Raw genomic sequence first — 20,249 nt, 5'->3', positions numbered from 1 at the left:
CCAGAGAACATACTTGTTAGAAGATTGAATGGTGGGCATTGCAAGGGCAGGACCAACTTGAGAAGCTAGCCTTGGCCTAATTACACCTGTGTTGTTACCTACCACCTTCCTTGCTGTCACCACTGCTAAGGAAAAATGCTCTCTCTTGCTTCTCTGTTTAGGATTTACTCATACTGTCACTTTCAGGGACAAGTGCACTGAGCATAATAAGTAAATAAATGTATTGTTTTATTTACAAAATGCCTCCCAGTGTCATTTTGGAAGCAGGGCAATATAAATGAGACAGGCAGGACAAATGAACTGGGACTTGGTTTGTGACCTGTTGTAAGTTGTCTATAGTTTATTTTTAAACAATTCAGCATAAACAATGTGGCTATATGCAAAAGTTCAAAGGTGGTTCACACCAAGGGTAGTCCTTACTCATAAAAATATTAATGGGAAAGGTGAAGGCCCACAAGAACCAAAAAATGTGAAGACAACAAAATATGGCTTATTAAAGGATGTTCAGAGAAAGAAAATCAAAGGACACTGGGAAAGTAGAACTCTCAACTATTTTGTCTATTTTGTTTCTAATTTCTCCATCAGTGACTAGTCTTTGATACCTAAGCCCGATTATGATAAGACCAAAAAAATTACAAACCAAAATCACTTACAAATACCAATGCAAAAATCCTAAATATAGTGAATAACGTCCAGTAATACACTAAGTAAATAATGTATTATGACCAAGTGGGACTTATATAAAGTATGAAAGTATGGTTTAATATTAGGAAATATTAATACAATTCACCATATTAATATGTCCAGTTGCTGAAAAGCACTAACAAAATTCAACACTTATTCCTAATTTAAAACTCCTGAGAAAATAGAAGTGGATGGATACTTTCTTTCTTCTTTTTTTTCTTTAAACATTTTACTTATTTATTTGAGAGAGAGCGACAGAGGGAGAAAGAGAAGCAGACTTCCCACTGAGTGGGGAGCCCGATGTGGGACTCCAGCCCAGGACCCTGAGACCATGACCTGAGCCGAAGGCAGACACTTAATGGACTGAACCACCCAGGTGCCCCCAGGTCAAAGGGAGCCAACCTGAAGCTGGCCAAATCTGATGATTTGAGGATCAAAATAAGGATGGGGAAGAACAGAACAATATCCCATGTGGAAGAATTCCAAATAAATTATACAAACAAGGGAGGGGGAGATTAACAACCAGAAATGTGCACTGTGCACAGTGACTTCCTTCCAAGGGGTACAGTATGGAAAGGGGGAAAAACTACAATGGAGAACTCTGACAAACTGCTTTAGCCAGGTGATCAAGTTTAACATAAACAAATTATGTTGGTAGTGTGTACCCCTGCTATGATGTGATGAAAGTGACACTTTACCTCTGTGGTCTTCCCCTCAAAAACCTATAACCCCAGTCTAATCATGGGAAAACACCGATAAATTCCAGTAGAAGGGCATCCTACAAGATACCTCACCAGTTTTTCCCCAAATTGTCAAGGTCATCAAAAGCAAGCATAGTCTGAGAAACTGTCACAGCCAAGAAGAGCCTAAAGAGAAATGCCAACTACATGTAATATGGTATCCTGGAAGGGATATTGGAACAGAAAGGGATTAGGTAAAAGTTAAAGAAATAATTATGGACTGTAATTCATGTGAATGTATCAATATTTGGTTCACTAATTATAACAATGTATCGTAATAATAAGAGGTTAATAATAGGGGAAACGTGGGTGGGTGTGGTATATGGGAACTGTGTACTACATCTACTCAATTTTTCTGTACATCTAAAACTGTCCTCAAAATAGTCTAATATAACTAACTAACTAAATGAATAATAAAGACAGTAATGGATTTTTTATGGACTTCTTGAACAAAAAGGAAAACATAAATTCATGCTGATAGTAAATAAGGAGAGCTCTTCTTTATAGTAGCATCATCACTAATAAATGTGGAGTCCTTGAAGGAATTAGGTGGGGGGGGGGAAGCTAGTTTGTAACCATCATTGTAAAGATAGGTTGCAGCAAGATCATCCAATGGAGGTTGAACCACAAGGTAGAGTTTGATTAGGAGCAAGGTATTTGCTTGGTCTCAAAGCAGCTTTTCACAGATTATTAGTTGCAAGGGATAAAATAAACAGTGGAGAACCTGGAAAACACCTTGATAATCAGGTGATAAAGATTAATATCATCTTATAATGGACATACATCCTGAACCTTCAAATATAATAACCTGAGAAAGACACAACTTCACTTACGTGGTTGTTTCCACCGAGGATGCATAACTTGGATCTAACCACGAGGAAACATCAAAGGTTGATGTGGGAATTTGTATATGAGAAGAGTCTTTCTTTGTAAGGGGATGAATTGCTTTGGTCATAAGCCTAAGCCCTCTTGGTCATAAAGCTATTAAATAATCAAATGCAAATATTCCAGACTGTGATTTTAACTGTTATATTTATAAATTAGAAACTACCACAACAGGAAGATTTATTCCAATACGCAGACATTAGCAGTTTACTTGTAGTGGCAGGAAAGAATGCAGGGGAGGGAGCGACCATGGAGAGTGTGGGGAGGTGGTGGGAAGAGAGATGGGACTCTGAGCTGAGATTGCCAAGTTGTTCTTTTTTTTTTTTTTTACCAGCTGCTGTTCTAAGTGCTTGTCAGAAATTGACTCTTTAAGTGGGAACGCTCAGTAATTGGTCTTAAAACAAAATACAACACAATTACGATACGAAATAACTTTCTCATAAGTACTTAAGGCTCTGCTGCAGTGATTGTTCACATGGATAGAAGAACGTGAGCCTGAGATTACCGAGTGGTTTTTCGTAGAAACGCCAGCAACCCTACTTGGTGATACCAAATGTGGAGACCCCTTTGAAAAGCCTGATTCTTTGTATCCTAGAAAGTCTTAAAAAGCATGCACTGCGAGCGGCCTATGTATCTGTTTGGGTGCCAGGCACTCACGTTCTCTCTTCCTTTACGGATGAATTCCAGAGCGGGTCGCTGCCTTTTTTAGCCAAAGTTGACAGTTCTAAATAACTTCCCAGCTCCAAATCTAGGAACTAGTTAGGGTTTACGTTGGTTATCGCTTCTGCGTATATCACGCAATGGATTCTGGGAGACCCAGTCTCTGAGGACTGAGGTTAACAGGCCCAGTGTAAACGCTGGACTTCAGTTCCCACAATGCCGAGCGCAAATCTGTAATTTCTGCCGGGGTAATCGCGAGGTGGCCGCCATCTTGCGTACGGCGGTGCAGTTTCCCAGATGCTGAGGGCTTGGGTTTTAGTTCCTCTGTGCTTTGGGTTGTGTTTGCGGTTTGCTTTCACCTTTTCAGATGTTCGTATCTTTCTAGACCACGATTTTATTGGGAGGTAAAAGTCAATGTAGTGTAAGGTGAGTAAATACCCCATTTTAAGTAAGGGTGGGGTAATGGTGGTGACGTTTCTCGGGTTTTTAGGCTTCTCGTCTGCTCTTGGCCGGACCCTTTTGATTAGCCGTAAACGTGGAAGCCCGGAGTGAACCTTTGAGTCTAGGATATCTCTTGAGTTCCTAGACAGAACCTGAACATGTCTCCGTTGGGAGAAAAGAATCTGGGTGACGCACTTTTGCCCGGGCCACCTTCTTTGGAGGTCAGAAGGCCAGGGGACTCAGGTTGTGTATAGGCCACGCTCTGTTAGTGCAACCGTCTTGCTGTTCCTTGAGACTTTTATGGTATTTCGAATGAGGAAATGAGAAGCTGGGAGGTGGTCGGAGGCGGGGGTGGGGGGTGGGAGGGGCGTTTCCGATAGGACCGCGTTCTTTACAGTCGTTTTTTGTTTTTTGTTTTTGTTTTTTTCAGTTTCTGTGGGCCTACTTGTATCGTTGTCTAGTTCGTCTTTTTTGCATTTTTCTTGTTCTGCCCTGTTGGAGGAATACCAGAGAGCGAGCAGAATGAAGTATTGAGTAAAACAGCGTTTGGGATTGCACTTTTGAGGGCCCCTAAGAAATTTCAAGGGAAGCAGAATTTATCTTCCAGATTGACCAAGCATGTGGAAAAGATGAACGCGTTGATTTGGGGAGTTGCCAGATTTATGTATAAATTATATATATCACTGGGTGACGCACTTTTGCCCGGGCCACCTTCTTTGGAGGTCAGAAGGCCAGGGGACTCAGGTTATATATGATATGTTTGATATATTTGAGTCATTCTTAGTGCAACTGAAGTTGTTTTTTTTTTCTTTTAAAATGCTGTACACCCATTTGGAAACCACTCATATTCTTCACAGGAAAAGGGTCTGTAAAGTTCGGCGTTTGAGTATCTAACATTTGATTGCTAAGGAGATGCTGAGGTTTGAGAGCTGAATCCATTTACTCCGAAGGATATAGTGGTTTTAAACAGTAAGAGTTTATGAAGACATTTATCACAGCCAGTTTGGATAGGTGTCAGTTTGGCTAGCAGATTTACTCTTCATCTTAGTACACAGCTGTGTATATCATCAAAACACATTACTGATTCAATTTTCCAAACTTACTTAAATTCTTCCAAGTTTTTAAGTTCAGAGATGCATTTAGGGATGCCTGGGTGCCTCAGTCCTTTAAGCATCTGCCTTGGGCTCAGGTCTGATCAGGTCCTGAGTTTGAGCCCCGCATGGGCTCCTTGCTCAGAAGGGAGCCTGCTTCTCCCTCTAGCTGCTGCTCCGCCTCCTTGTGCTCTCTCTCTCTGACAAATAAAATCTATTAAAAAATGCATCATTTGGATTAAAAGTGAGATATATCTTTTTAAAAAAAAAAAGATCCTTACTTACCTTCAGTGAGGCCCCTCCCTAAATCGTGATAACAATACTTAAATAGTAAGTGGTTCTAAAATTACAATTTTGTAATTTTTGTATTCTGGGAAAATTTACCATTTAAATGTCTTTTCTGTTTTCTTGTTTCTGAAAAACTTTTGTTTAGATTTTTAAAATATTAGTTATTAATTACATGATTTATTTGCTCCTCAGATGCCTTATGGTGAAATTGAAGCGAAATCTTTGGATCATGGTGAAGAACTAACAGGTGAACCATGCTATAAAAAACTGAAGTCAACTGAAGAGGCGTATGTTTTTTCCCATCATGGTAGTGCTAATTTCCACAGAATCCAAGAGAAAACTGGGAATGATTGGGTCCCTGTGACCATTGTTGATGTCAGAGGTCATAGTTATCCTCAGGAGGACAAAACCAAAACTACAGACTTGGTGAAACCTGTGCATGATGAGATTCCTGGCAATAATAGATCAGATGTTATTGAATCCATTGATCCACAGATTTTACAGGATGCAAGTCCTGCATTGGTATCCAAAGATGATGAGATATATAGCACAAGTAAAGCATTTATAGGACCCATTTACAAACCTCCTGAGAAGAAGAAATGTAATGAAAGGGGAAATCACTCAGATGCAATCAGTGGTACAGATGGCAAAGGAGGACGAGAACAGAAACAGAAATTCAACTCCAAAAAATCAGAGCTTGACAACGAATTATTCCAGTTTTATAAGGAAATTGAAGAGCTTGAAAATGAAAAAGATGATTTGGAAGGCAGTTGTAAAGAACCCAAACCCTCTGAGGAAAAACTTACTACGTATTATCAGGACCATTATAATGAGCTGTTAAAATCTGAAGAAGGAAAGGAAAGAGATATTAGTAATGTTCTTCAGTCACATTGTGGTTTTCAGCAGCAGGTGGAGAATGAACCAGGCAAATATCCTTGTAATGGACAAGTAATACCTGCATTCTGTGAAGATTCGTTAATTTCCTTTGGGCCTGAATGGCAGTCAGTGCATTCTTTTATAGTACCCCAAGGTCCTCCTCCTCCCATTTTTAACTATCATTTAAATATGCAAAGATTTAATGCTCCACTAAATCCACCATCAAATATTTTCCATGCTCCAGATGGGTCTCAGCATCAAAATGGCTGTTATGTAAATAGTTGTCACATTAACTGGCATTGTTTTTCTTTTGATCAGAACAATGACTATATTGACTGTAGTGAGTATACCAGTAGAGATCATTCCCCTACAAATGGTTACAGTGTGCAAGATGCATATGTGAGTAATGGTTTCTGTGAAACCAGGGAAGGATGCTGGAAAGATCCTTCTATGGACAAGCATAATGGAACAGACAGGCTTATGAACCAGCAGTTTCAAGAGGAAAAGTTAAATAAATTGCAGAAGTTACTTATTCTTTTAAGAGGTTTGCCTGGTTCTGGGAAAACAACGTTGTCTCGGTGAGTAAAGGATACCAAGTGAATGCTTGGTAATTCATTACTTAAAAATCATAGATGATAGTAGTTATCAATGACAAATGCTTTCATGTTTCTAGTAGAAAATCTAATTTGTTAACACTTGAGAATGACATCTGACACTGTAAATATTTAAAAAGATGTTTTCTGATGGAGGAAAGGAGAATTGACATAAAGATTCTGCTAAGGGTTTTAAAAATAGATACACCGTGTATAATTATGACAGTGATGCAAGTAAATGCTATTTGAGAACTGTACTGGCTTTCCTTTTTTAAGTCAGCTATCCAAGCAGAGCTGGACTTAGGGTTGGAAGATTTGGGCTTTTGACCCAGTTATTTCAAACTTTATGGCCTTGGACAAGTTTTGCTATCTGTTAATAGACAGGGTAATACTTATTTTTCTGGAATAATTGTGAGAAGCAAATGAGATAAACCAAGGAAAAGGAGCTGTGAGTTTGTTTTCAGCACTGTGCAGGTTCATACCTTTGGCAGAGGGAACTCTTTTTTTATTTAAGTTTCAGGATTCTGAAGTGAGCAGTACCTGAGTTAAATGGAGTTAGAACTGGTTATGTTTTATTGTATGACAGAATGTTTCAAGTTCCTGTTTTTGTTTGCATTTTTAAAAAAGAATATTGATGCACTTGAATTCATTTGTGCAGTTGTGAAAAATAGTACAAAGAAAAGCATTACAGATTCTTTGTAGCTTTTGTAGGATGATTCAGGATTTATGACTGATCAAGAGAAAAAGAAAACTGTTTGATGTCTTCCAGCAAGGATAAAATCCAAAGAACCATTGTGTAAATGTTTTATATTTACTTGCAAAACAGTCTAAACAGAAGTTTCTTCAGAAGCAGTAAATTAAAGAAAGATTAAATTTACCATACATTTCAAGCTAGCCTGTAAGCTGTGATCTTTGTAAATGAATTTAAATTTTGCATTTTGATTCTTATTTATTTATTTATTTATTTATTTACTGGGACGCCTGGGTGGCTCAGTCAGTTAAGCATCTGCCTTCAGCTCAGGTCATGATCCCAGGGTCCTGGAATCGAGTCCCGCTTCGGGCTCCTTGCTCAGCGGGGAGCCTGCTTCTCCCTCTACCTGCCGCCCCCCTGCTTGTGTGTGCTCTCTCGCTCTCTCTGACAAATAAGTAAATAAAATCTTAAAAAAAAAAAAAGATTTTTTTTTATTTAGTTAGAGAAGGAGATCGAGAGAGCACGAGGAGAAGGAGAGGGAGAAGCAGACCCCACTGAGCAGGGAGCCAGACAAAGGAGTGGGGGCGCTGGATCATGACCTGAGTTGAAGGCAGACGTTTAACCAACCAAGCCGCCCAGGAGCCCCTATTATTTTAATGAAGATTTTGTAGAGAAGGTGAAATTTCAACTCTTTAGAAAGGATAGAAATTAAGAATGAAGTGTCACAAACACGGGCAGTCTCCTAGATTTAGAATGTAATATCAGAGGAAAGAAATAGTTGAAATTTGGAAATTATGTGAAGGAATCTCCTAGCTAGGGTCACCTGACTATGCGTGGGTATAGAATAAATGTAAGAAAGAAAGATTAGATTTGGAACAACATTGGGGTATGTTGAAACTGAAGATGAATAAAGTAGTGGTATTGCAATAGAATTTCAAGGAGATGTAATTGTAGTGGGAGATGATAGAGGTGATATATATGGTAACGTATATTTGACGAATCAGATGTATGTTGTAAGAAAAGAATAGTAGTAACTGCCATTTGTGTCATGATTTCAGTTTACAGAGTACTTTCGTATATTAAAATCTTGTAAAATGGGTTGTGTTATTTTCATTTCACAGAAGGAGCAGAGGCTTAAGAGAATTAAGTTTGGGTTAAAGGGCTTGGGAGAAGTAAGAACTGGTAGGAGGTCAAACTAGAGATATAAATGATAGCATGTTTCTTCCCTGCTCCTTCACTTTAGTATCTATTGCAAGCATGGCCCTATAACTGTCTCCTGACTTTCAGGAGCTTGTTTAAAGAAGTAGGTAGGAGTAGCTATTTAGGTCACCACATTTTGAATGAAGTAAGATTGGTTGGTTGGGACTGGATAGAAAGCTAGATATTCTGTGGTGGGGGAATGGCTTTACGTAGGAGTTAACTTTCAAAATGAGCTTTGAAGAAAGAAAGGAGTGAAGATTTGGTAGATCAAAGTTGGGTTGATTTGGGGCACTAAATTAAAAGGTAGCATTGTTTAGTTTTGCTGTGTGGTAGTAAGCATAGGAGGGTAAAGTTCAGATTCTTTGGGGGTAGTTTTCAAGTCCTCTTCTTCCTTAATTTAGTCCTTACCCACCTGTTTGTCTTTTTGTCCTTCTGCATTTGGACTAGCACCTACCCTCCACTGCAGGAGACATGATACTTGTTCATTCATTGTTCTCAGGACTCTACTTATTCAAAGGTTCTCTCAAATGCCTCTGCTTTTTGAGGTTTTGGTTTATCATCTCAGTCTTCCGTAATCCTTCTGAACTCATATAGTACTTATCGTTACCAAGTTTTTACTTAATTGTTTACCCACAAATTTGCTAACAGATTTTAATGAAGTACGTTTTAGGTTAAATTCTAACACAAGCACAGACTTTAAATATTTATGAATAAGCTAGTGCAAAACAGTTCATACACCTTTGTAGGTATGTGAAAGTGCTAGCTCTTTGTCCTTTTAGGCAAACTGACAGCGCTTTGATGAAAGGTTTATTTCAGGCAGAATTCAACAATTTCTAGCTGTGGAATTTTGTTACCATTGTAATTGACATCAGCTAAACAGAATCCTCTGAGTCTGTGGTTGACACAGGACCCTTCAGGGATCAAGCCTTGGGTGTCATTCCTAGGGGTCTGGGCTATAGATTTTGCTAGATTCATATACCCTGTTCATATGAGGAGAAAGGGTGAACCTAAAATATTTTAGCTAATATGCATTTCTTTTGCTGTACTGATTTCACCAATGAGTGAATATATTTTCAGAAACAGGCCACTAATTTCATTATTATATTAGCAAAATGTTGGGAGTTGATCACAGAGATAAACACTGAAGCACTTTCAGAGAGGAGAGATGTTACACTGCTGATTTTGAAGATGGTGGAAGGGACCATGAGCCCAGATAGGCAGGTGGCTTTTAGAAGCTGAAAAATTTGACAAGGAAACAGGTTCTCCTTTGGAGCTTACAGGAGGAATGCCAGCCTACCCAGACCTTGATTTTAGCACGGTGGAACTGATTTCAGACTTCTGACCTTCAGAACTATAATACAATAAGTGCATGTTGTTTTAAGCCACCAAATACGTGGTAATTTGTTATAGCAGCCATAAGAAACTACAGTTTAAAGAGAGATGGGAAGAGATTTTTTTTTTTCTCCCTGCTTTTGGAGATCTCGGTTTAAACTCCAGAGGAAAGATTGACCTTTCCTTATGTTGATCTCTATTCTTAATTTAAGGAGTGTTTAGAGAATGAGGTGCACCAGTAAAGTGGTTTTGGGGTAGGGGTATGCAGGGGCCACTCAGTAAATAAGGAGGTAAAGGGTTTATGAAGTGTCAGTTCTCAGATTTTTTTTGAGAAAATCACTTCTCTTTGTAAATGCACACGGATGTATTAAAATAATATACAGTTCTTAGAAGTTGTAAAAATGAAGTATGAAAAAAATAAAAACTATGAAAATTAACTCAGTAATAGGCCATTTGGGGAAGTAGGGTTCTCAAAACAGGGTTAAGGAACAGGATTCACTTGTTCCTTACTTCAGTGAAGAATTAGAAGCACAGACTGGGTTAGTTATCTGGCTGTGTAACAAATTACCTTATTAAAAACTGAGTTAAAGCAACAAACATTTACCATCTCACAGTTTCTGAAGGACAGGCGCCTGCGTGAATTATCTAGGTGCCTCTGGGTCAAGGTCTTTAACAATGCTTTGATTAAGGTGTTGGCTAGGGCTGTGTTCTGGTCTGAAGGTTTATTTTGGGGTGGATCTTCTTGGAAGATCTCCCTTGAGGTTGTCAACAAGACTTAAGTTACTTGTGAGCTGTTAGGTTGAGGGCCTCCATTAGTTGCTGGCTATATACAGGCTGGAGACCTCTCTTGGTTCTTTGCTCCCTGGGCTGCTTTCCACACACAGCGTGATGAGACAAAGTGAGCCAGCTCTGAGCCCAAGAAAGAAGCCACTTTTTTTTCCCTGTAATCTAGTATCAGAAGTGACATTCTGTCAATGCCATATTCCATTAGTTAGAAGGTAGTCACTGACTCCCACCCACACTCAAGGGGAAGGGATTATATAAGGGTGTGAATACCGGGATCATTGTAAGCCATTAGTTTTGGCTCTCCCATGCAGCTATGTAACTCTGGTGGCCTGATTTCTGAAGTCATTTTCTTTTTCTGGATTTGTAAATATGAAATTAGCAACGTTGTTATGAATATTAAATGGGTCATGACATTCTGAAAAAATACAAATCAAGTAGCGAGTGGGCCTATATCTGATTTTTTTTTAGTAGATACTTCATTTTTCAGAGTTCTAAGTTTTGATGTTTGGAGAATTCATTTTAATACCTTACTTGTGAGAGTTTTAATAGAATCTGACTACAAGAATTTTGAAAATACTAATATTCCTAAGTAATTTATCTTTTATTCAGATGGTTTGTATGGCATCAGATATATCCAAATTGATCATAAGTATTTTTTTAATGTAAGTCCCCAAAATAAAGCTTCATAGTTTGAGATAACTCATGGAATTTTATTTTGTTTTATTTTTAAAGATTTTATTTATTTATTTGACAGAGAGAGACACAGCGAGAGAGGGAACACAAGCAGGGGGAGTGGGAGAGGGAGAAGCAGGCTTCCCGCTGAGCAGGGAAGCCTGATGCGGGGCTCGATCCCAGCACTCTGGTATCATGATCTGAGCTGAAGGCAGATGCTTAACGACTGAGCCACCCAGGTGCCCCACGACTAGAGCCACCCAGGTGCCCCAGATAATTCATGGAATTTTAAAAAGCTGCATGAACAGCCTGGAAAGAAAAAAGTCTCTCTCCAAGCTAAAGTTATTTGCTATAATTATGATTTATATATTTAAGATGTTCTTCAAAGAGGTTTATTCATGTTTGATGTTTACTTGGTTTAATGATGTAAATTGATGTGCTGTCTCCTACCCTCTCTCTCCACGCCTCCCCCATCCCCACCTTTTTTGAGGTTAAAACATTCCTTGGATACAAAAGCTACTCTACTCTTACAGTATGGTATTACTAACGTCTGAAAAATCAGGCAAATAAAATAATAGAATGGAAAAAATGAAACAAGGTATCTAAGAAAGATGGTATCAGTTTTCTGGTACTGTTAAATATAATTAGGTTATCATAAGGTTGATTATGATCAGAATCATTTTAGGTGATTGAGCTTTGGTTTGGAATGCTAATAGTGTAGCATTTTTTTTTTTTTCAATACGAGGCTTGAACTCACACCCCTGAGATCAAGACCTGAGCTGAGATCAAGAGTTGAATGCTTAACCGACTGAACCATCCAGGTGCCTCATATTGTAGCAGTTTTATATTCTAGGTTATCTGTATAAACAAATAAGGTGTCAAATATGTTAGGTGGTGTATTTTGGAAAAAGTACGGTGGTTTAAGAAAGAAATCCAACTCTAGACTCACAACCATTTAATTTCATTTGCTTTGCTTGAAATAATTTGAACTGTAATTCTGTAAGTGGAAATGCATGTTTAAATCTTTTTTTATTTTTGTCTATGCAATTTTATTTTTATTATAAAATATACAGGCATAACTTTTTTAATTGTACTTCATAGATACTGCACTTTTTACAAATTGAAGGTTCGTGGTAACCCTGTGTCGAGCAAGTTTTTGGCTCCTTTCTTCCAATAGCATTTGCTCACTTAGTGTCCTTATGTCACTTGGTTATTCTCACAATATTTCAAAGTTTTTTATTATCATATTTGTTATGGTGATCCACGATCAGTGATGTTAGTATTGTAGTTGTTTTGGGGTGCCATGAGCTGTGCCCATATAAGATGGCAAACTTAATTGATATGTGTTAATGTGTATTCTGACTGCTCCACCAACCTGCTGTTCTCCCATCTCTCCCTATTTTCAGGCCTTACCTATTCCCTGAGACACAACAATATTGAAATTAGGCCAGTAAATAACCCTACAGTGGCCTCAGTGTTCAAGTGAAAGGAAGAGTTGCACATCTCTCACTTTAAATCACCGGCTGGAAGTGATTAAGGTTAGTGAGGAAGGCATGCCAAAAGTCCAGATAGGCTTCTTGAGCCAAACAGGCAGCCAAATTGTGAGTGTGAGAAAGGTTCTTGAAGGAAATTAAAAGTGCTACTCCAGTGAACACACAGATGATAAGAAAGCAAAACAGCCTTTTAGTATGGAGAAAGTTGGAATAGTCTGGATAGTAGATCAAACCAGCCACAACATTCTCTTAAGCCAAAGCCTAACCCAGAGCCCTAACTCTGCAGTTCTCTGAAGGCTGAAAGAGATGAGGAAGCTACCAGGGAATAGTTTGAAGCTGGCAGAGGTTGGTTCATGAGGTTTAAGGAAAGAAGCTGTCTCCGTAACATAAAAGTACAAGGAAAAACAGCAAGTGCTGGTGTAGAAGCTGCAGCAAGATCTAGTGGAGATAATTAATGAAGATCTAGCTAAGATAATCAACAGAAGTGGCTACACTAAATGACAGATTTTCAATGTAGACAAATGGCCTTCTGGAATAAGTTGCTATTTAGGATTTTAATAGGTAGAGAGGGGAAGTCAATGCCTTAGCTTCAATAGAGGCTGACTCCTCAGGGGCTAATGCAGCTGGTGACTAAGTTGAAGCTAGTGCTCATTTACCATTCTGAAAATCTAGAGCCCTTAAGAATTATGCTAAATGTACTCTGCCTGTGCTTTTCAAATGGAACAGCAAGGCCTAAATGACAGCGTATTTGTTTACAACATGGTTCACTGAATATTGGAAGCCCACTGTTGAGACCTATGGCTCAGAAAAAAAGATTCCTTTCAAAATACTGCTGCTCACTGACAATGCACCTGGTCCCCCAAAAGCCCTGGTGCAGATGTAGAACAAGATTAATGTTGTTTTCATGCCTGCTACCACAACATTCATTCTTCAGCCCATGAATCAAGGAGTAATTTTGAATTTCAAGCCTTATTATTAAGAAATACATTTTGTAAGGCTGTAGCTGCCATACATACTGATTCTTGGATGTATCTGGGCAAAGTAAATTGAAAACCTTCTGGAAAGGATTCACCATTCTAGATGCCCTTAAGAATATTCATGATTCATAGGGTGAGGGCAAAATATTAACATGAAGAGGAGTTTAGAAGTTGATGCCAGCCTCATGGATGACTTTGAAGGGTTCAAGACTTCAGTGGAGGAGACAACTGCAGATGTGGTGGAAACAGCAAGAGAACTAGAATTAGAGGTGGAGCCTGAAGATGGGACTACATTGCTGCAATCTCATGATCAAACTTGAACAGATGAGTTGCTTATTATGGATAGCAAAGTGGTTTCTTGAGATGAAGTCCACTAGTGAAGATGCTGTAAAGATTGTTGAAATGACAACAAAAGATTTAGAATATTCCATAAACTTAGTTGCTAAAGCAGTGGCAGGGTTTGAGAGGATTAAGTCTGATTTTCAAAGATGTTCTCTTGTGAGTAAAATGCAATCAAACAGCATCACATGTTACAGAGAAATTGTTTAGGAAAGAGTCAATGGATGGGGTAAACTTCATTGTCCTATTTTAGGGAATTGCCACAGCCACCCCAGCCTTCACAACCACCAGTCTGATCAGTCAGCCTACATCAACGTTGAGGCAAGACCCTCTGCCAGCAAAAAGATTCCAACTCTTTGAAAGCTCAGATGATGGTTAGCATTTCTTAGCAATAAAATATTTTTGAATTAAGGTGTATATGTTGTTTTTTTTTAGTAATAACTTTTATGCACTGGGAAACCAGAAAATTAATTTTGACTTCCTTTATTGTGGTACTTGATTGTGGTGGTCTGAAACCAAACCTGCAGTATCTCTGAGGTATACCTGTATACAATTTTATAATAAGCTGAGGAAAGGAGAGAGATGTTTAATAGTCAGAGTCCTTCTTATTCCTTTGAATAAGGGGGTATGTATTCTTGAATCACTCCATGACAATACTCTTGTATTCTCAATCTCTTCTACCACTTTCCAGTCCCTTCCCCCCTCAAAAAGTTACAGAGTGATACCCAGTTGCCTAATGGCTGGTGGGGGGGAAACAACAAAATATTTCTGTTATTGTTAGATCCAGATTATTCTCTTAACTGTGTTTTACCTTTTCTCAGCACACTCCTAGTGTTATTCATGAGTCACTGGTTTTGGGAATTCTCTGAACACTAATCAATCCGTACTTAGAAATTTAAGGTGGTATCATATTGTGAGAATGAAATTTGATTATTGATTTATTGTGAAGAGTGTATTCTTTAGTGCTTAACAGTTGACTTCATTTAGTAATGTAATCTCTTAGCAGTTTTAAAGTTTGATTATACTTTGGAGGATCACAGGTTATTTCACAACCTTAAGTCTCAAGCTATTTCTGACTTCCACTTTTAGGTCATATATGTTTGCGCTTTGTGGAAATGAGTTTAGTAAAGCTATCTTAGGTCAAATAGAGTTTTCCCCAGATGAATTGCTTGTTTAGGCTTATTTGCCTTTTAGGTTACTTATTGCACTAAATTTAGGCAACTTTAACACATAAAAATTCTCTAAAGTTATAGACATTGGGGAGGGTATGTGCTATGGCGAGCGCTGTGAATTGTGCAAGACTGTTGAATCACAGATCTGTACCTCTGAAACAAATAATGCAATATATGTTAAGAAAAAAAAAAGAAGAAGATAGCAGGAGGGGAAGAATGGAGGGGGAGACTAACCATGAGAGACGATGGACTCTGAAAAACAAACTAAGGGTTCTAGAGGGGGGGGGTGGGGGGATGGGTTAGCCTGGTGATGGGTATTAAAGAGGGCACGTTCTGCGTGGAGCACGGGGTGTTATGCACAAACAGTCATGGAGCACTACATCACAAACTAATGATGTAATGTATGGTGATTAACATAACAATAAAAATTTAAAGAAAAAAATTCACTAAAGTTAAAACACAGATAATGACATAATTTTGGGATTGGTTGAAGAGTGTTTTTAAAAGTGGCAATACAAATGCTGCTTAGTACAAATGCCACCTAAAAAGTTTTTGTTACTGGTTGTAATTGTGTAGATTTAAGTGTGAAGTGATACTTGAAATCTGAAAACTTCTTAAGGTTCAGCTCCTGTGCTATTCTGTTTGCAATATACTTACAGGTAAGTACCAGAGATTCATTTAATAAACTTTCCTATGTGACTTATCTTTGATGGTTATAGATTTTATAAATGGCACCTTATGATTTCTTTCATTAACAGAATTCTGCTTGGTCAGAGTCGTGATGGCATTGTATTCAGCACTGATGACTATTTTCACCATCAAGATGGGTACAGGTATAATGTTAATCAACTTGGTGATGCCCATGACTGGAACCAGAACAGAGGTTGGTTTTGGGCCAAGTCTCTGGGATGGAATATTTGACTAGGAGTCAGAAGACTTGAGTTTTTATTCTCAACTTGACTTTTACCAGCTGAATGACTTTGGCAAGCCATTTAAATAGCTTTGAGACCAATTTGTTCATCTATTAGAAGGGATAGTTATACTTGCCTTACTTGATCAAGGTTGTTCTTAGAGAATTTAGATAGGTGTATTTTGCAAATTGTAAATAGTGTACCCATATAAGCTGGTAAAATAGAGGTGTGGGATATTTTGATATCCTTTATTTTATACCTCATGAATAAATTCAGACAACTCTTCATACTATTGTATATTCTCAAAAGGTATTTCCCTAAGAGTAATGCTAATGTTTTCTAAGGCTAGAAATAAAATGCCTGTGAATATTAAAGTTTTTCCCATTGATACTACTCTACAAAAAATCTACTTAATTCATTTTTTAGAACTATATCTCTCAATTTTTTCTCATTCTGGAATTGACTGCACATTTGAATCACCTGGGAACCTTTTAAAAAAACTTACACCTGGGGGCGCCCGGGTGGCTCAGTCGTTAAGCGTCTGCCTTCCGCTCAGGTCCTGATCCCAGGGTACTGGGATCGAGCCCCGCATCGAGCTCCCTGCTCGGCAGGAAGCCTGCTTCTCCCTCTCGCACTCCCCCTGCTTGTGTTCCTGCTCTCACTGTCTCTCTCTCTGTCAAATAAATAAAATCTTTAAAAAATTTAAAAAAAATAAATAAAAATAAAAAAACTTATGCCTGAATCTTAGCCCCAGAGATTCTGGTTTAGTTGGTCTGGAGTGGATCTAAACACCAATATTTTTTGGGAAAGTTACCCAGATATTCTAATGTTGCAATAAGGATTGAAAACTTTTGATCTAGAACTAAGTAAGTTCTTTTTTAAAAGATGAAGAGTATTAATGATTAAACAAATTGTTTTTATTGCGAAAAAATTTAAATCTAACTTAAGTTACAATGAACCCCATACCTCCGATCACTCAGAATTATTATCAGTTATCAAGATTTTGCCTTATTGGCTTTTATCTTTTTTGTTTTAACACCCTCTCTTTTTATTTGCTAAGGTTTTTAAAGCAAATTTTAGACATCAGATAGCATGCATTTCAAATTAACCTTTTTCTTAATGGCATCTTATTTAATTGCAGTGCCATCGTCACACCTAAAAACACAAAAAACCAAACAGTTCCTTGACATCATGTAATACCCAGCCTGTAATGAAATTTCCCATTGTCTTACATATTTCTTTACAGTTGTTCTTTTTGAATCAGGATACAAGCCAGATCCTGGCAGTACATTTAGTTTTATGTTTCTTTTAAGTATATTAATCTCTTTCCTCTTTTTATCCCCTCTTTTTGCCTTTATAACATTAATTTGTTGCAGAAGTTGGTTGGTTGTCCTATAGAATGTCCCATATTTTGTGGTTGTCTGTTCGCTTCCTTGTGGTAACTTATTTAACCTGTTTTTCTTTCTCCTGTATTTCCTTAAATAGAAGTTAGTTTTAGACAGGAGGATTTATTAGGTTCAACTTATTTTTTTGGTAAGCATATTTCTGGTTGTCCCAGTTTTAGTGATATTAAGATTGATTAATAGCTACAAAGGGACAGCCTACTCCTTCCATTATCAAGTTCCGTATCAACTTTATGTGTAATGGTTTTATCCAACAGTGGATTGTTTCCTGAATGAGACTTTTCATTAAAGGTAGCAAAATGGTGATTTTCTAGGTCTAACATTCCTTCCATGCTAGAATTCTTCTGTAATGAAGAACTTTCACCTAGAAATAGCAATTAGGGTTGTCCTAAATTTAGTACAGTATACACAGGAAAAACAGGATGAATGCTTTTCTTTTTAATTGTCAATTTTCACAGTAAGGAATTACAGTGAGGATATTTTTGAGTAAAACGTTTAATGTGAAATAAGTTTGATTATAAGATTGTTTCCTAGTATTGGTTCTTCACAGAACATTATGCCACAGAACATTACTGTGTAAATCAAGTAATGATGAATTGCAATTCCAAAAAATGTTTGGAGTTATTGGACTAAGTTAAGGAAAATAGTAGTAGGTGTTGAGTGGAATGAATAAGGGCAGTGAACAGAGAAAGTATACCTTTGGTGGACTGAAATTTGTATCGGACATTTTTTTCTCTTTGCAATACCAGCCTAGAATATTACAATAAATGTTTATGCTATGTGAGTTATACTTGCTGAATAAAAAAATGGTGTTTAAACTGCTGGTTTTATTATCAGTATAGCATAAATTTTTCCAAGGTAATGATAACTAGCGATTATTGAACGTTCTGAAAATTATAAGCATGGCTTACTTAAGACTAAATTTCTCTTTAATAGATGTTTATTGAACACTTTTAAATGCCAGTTACCATTCTGGGAGTCTCGTATGCTTCATGTGTATTATTAGAAGAATCTTAAATTCATGTTAGACCACCTATAAATTAAAAACCTCTTTGAGGTGTCGGTCTGTTTCTTAGAGTATGGTGGTTCTTTTGTTTAAGAAATGACTCTTGTTATTAGGGTATTCAAACATTATTTACTTAGGAACTCTTTCCTCCTGGAGTACACTGGAATGTGGTATCGTATGATGATTTTTCATGGAAAGAGGATAATCTCCCCATTCCTGCAAATCAGAGATTTAATTTGATTCTTAAGCTTCTCCTTGGAGGTGCCAGCCTAACCATTAGACATTAAGAGGATTAGTTTAGTAAGTTTTTTTTTTTAATGAAAGATTTGATCACAGTTTATGATTAGGGATAGAGCAACGTAAGATGATAGCATCTTGATATCCTATTTGTGACCCAAATTCTAAATTTCTTTTGGTATTTAGAGACATTCTCTCCCAAATATGTATTCCACCATAGTCATTACTACTTAACTAACCTTGAGAATACTCTCTGCCCTTAGACATCTGTTTAAGTGTTTTCATTATGTAGAACTTAGTGTTTTGAATTCTAAGTCCCAGCAAAATTTCCATCTCATTGCCTTTTGCCTCAGCCTTTTAAATTTTATTGTAGGTTCTTAATTATGTTTCTTGTCTATTTACACTTGGGATACACACACTCCTGTTGTTGACTGGCTCACTGTGGCAGTGATTCTTATCTCGTGGGAGAAGAGATGGCAAAGGGATAGGAAGATGTAGTGTAGAAAATTTCCATGTGATCCCAGCTCCTAATTTGAGAATTCTCGTCCTAAAAAATACTTACAAAGTCAGTTGAACTGTAGTACTTAGCTACTTGGTATATAAGTTTCGTATTTCAGAAGCATTATTTGTAATTGTAGAACTTTGGAAAATACAGATAAGCATAGATTGCTGATATTCCTGTTACCCTCAGATGACCACTTTTGATATTTAGTAACTCTTCCTGGATCTCTATATTTTGACCAAAATAAGGTCATACTTACATATTGTGTTATAATTTGCCATTTTCAGTTAACAGTCTTCATCTTTCCATGTCAGTAAAGGCTCATCTCTTTTCATACTCAGACTGTATTCTAAGTAACTTGTTCATATATTTCCTATAAATCAAAGTTAGCTATAGACTGAAGGCTTTCTTAGTTGTGAGTTCAACAAAATGTTTTTCCCCAAATGTCATTGTCAAAACCAGTATCTGGTCCAGAGAATACACATTGCCTGTGCTTATGTCTCTTAATTCCCTTTTAACCTAGTGGAGTCTTTTTGTTGTTGTTCACTGCACTAACTCAGGAAATTGCATAGTTTTAGTTTTAAGCACAGAGATATAGAAATTTTCTTAATAATGTTTAAGTTTTATTTTGTATATTTTAATCTAATAGTTTTCTGGTTTTTGTTTTTTAAATTTATTTTTTTATTTCAGCAAAACAAGCTATCAATCAGGGGAGATCTCCAGTTATAATAGACAACACTAATACACAAGCTTGGGAAATGAAACCATATGTGGAAATGGTAAATATGTGATATGAGAGAGTTTTAATATTTTATTCTTACCCATTTTTTCATACTCTGAAATTTTGGTTACTTTGATCATTACATAAACATTTGTCCCTGTTTTCTAAAGAGGTGTGTTCGTTAACTTAGTTTTTAAAAAACTGGGGTTGGTACTTATTAAGAAATATGCTCATCTTGTTAGTTTTGCCTGGACTTGAAGACAGTAATTCGAAATTGTCCGGTTATGTGGTCTTAACATTTTTGTGGACATATTATTTAAAAGTGAAATGTTTCTTGGTCAAACAAATTTGGAAGTATTGTCTAAATGAAACTTCTATTTATCTGCCTTCTTTTTTACTTTAAGAAGTATTCTCTGGGTTTTTGTTTTCTTCCTTTCCTTTGTGTAGGCCATAGGAAAAGGATACAGAGTAGAGTTTCATGAACCTGAAACTTGGTGGAAATTTGATCCTGAAGAATTAGAAAAGTAAGGCGCTCAAATTTTTTTTGAA

At 37.3% G+C, this 20,249-nt stretch overlaps 1 protein-coding gene across 7 annotated transcripts in view; it reads left to right on the top strand.

Moving 5' to 3' along the window:
* The first annotated feature begins 3,253 nt into the window (after positions 1 to 3,253).
* LOC114209918 (NEDD4-binding protein 2-like 2) overlaps positions 3,254 to 20,249 on the top strand; it is an 82,904-nt gene continuing 65,908 nt past the window's right edge. For 4 of the 7 annotated variants that reach the window (XR_003609452.2, XM_028104157.2, XM_028104161.2 and 1 more), the window contains exons 1-5: positions 3,254 to 3,395; positions 4,982 to 6,243; positions 15,679 to 15,803; positions 19,670 to 19,758; positions 20,148 to 20,224. Coding sequence is in view for 6 of the 7 variants with exons in the window: in XM_028104157.2 (XP_027959958.2) it covers positions 4,982 to 6,243; positions 15,679 to 15,803; positions 19,670 to 19,758; positions 20,148 to 20,224 (1,553 nt within the window). In the remaining variant the exon portion in view is untranslated. Of the gene's footprint in view, positions 3,396 to 4,981; positions 6,244 to 15,678; positions 15,804 to 19,669; positions 19,759 to 20,147; positions 20,225 to 20,249 lie in introns of those variants that run through there. The other 3 variants (XM_088021792.1, XM_088021793.1, XM_088021794.1) reach the window with 3 other exon arrangements.

Source organism: Eumetopias jubatus, unplaced genomic scaffold (assembly GCF_037043125.1).
Source record: "Eumetopias jubatus isolate StellerSeaLion01/CBP00866 unplaced genomic scaffold, mEumJub1_p1.0 scaffold_3, whole genome shotgun sequence".
NCBI classification, from domain to species: domain Eukaryota; kingdom Metazoa; phylum Chordata; class Mammalia; order Carnivora; family Otariidae; genus Eumetopias; species Eumetopias jubatus.
The sequence above is the reverse complement of the archived record's forward strand: the minus strand, read 5'-3'. Positions and strand labels throughout refer to the sequence as shown.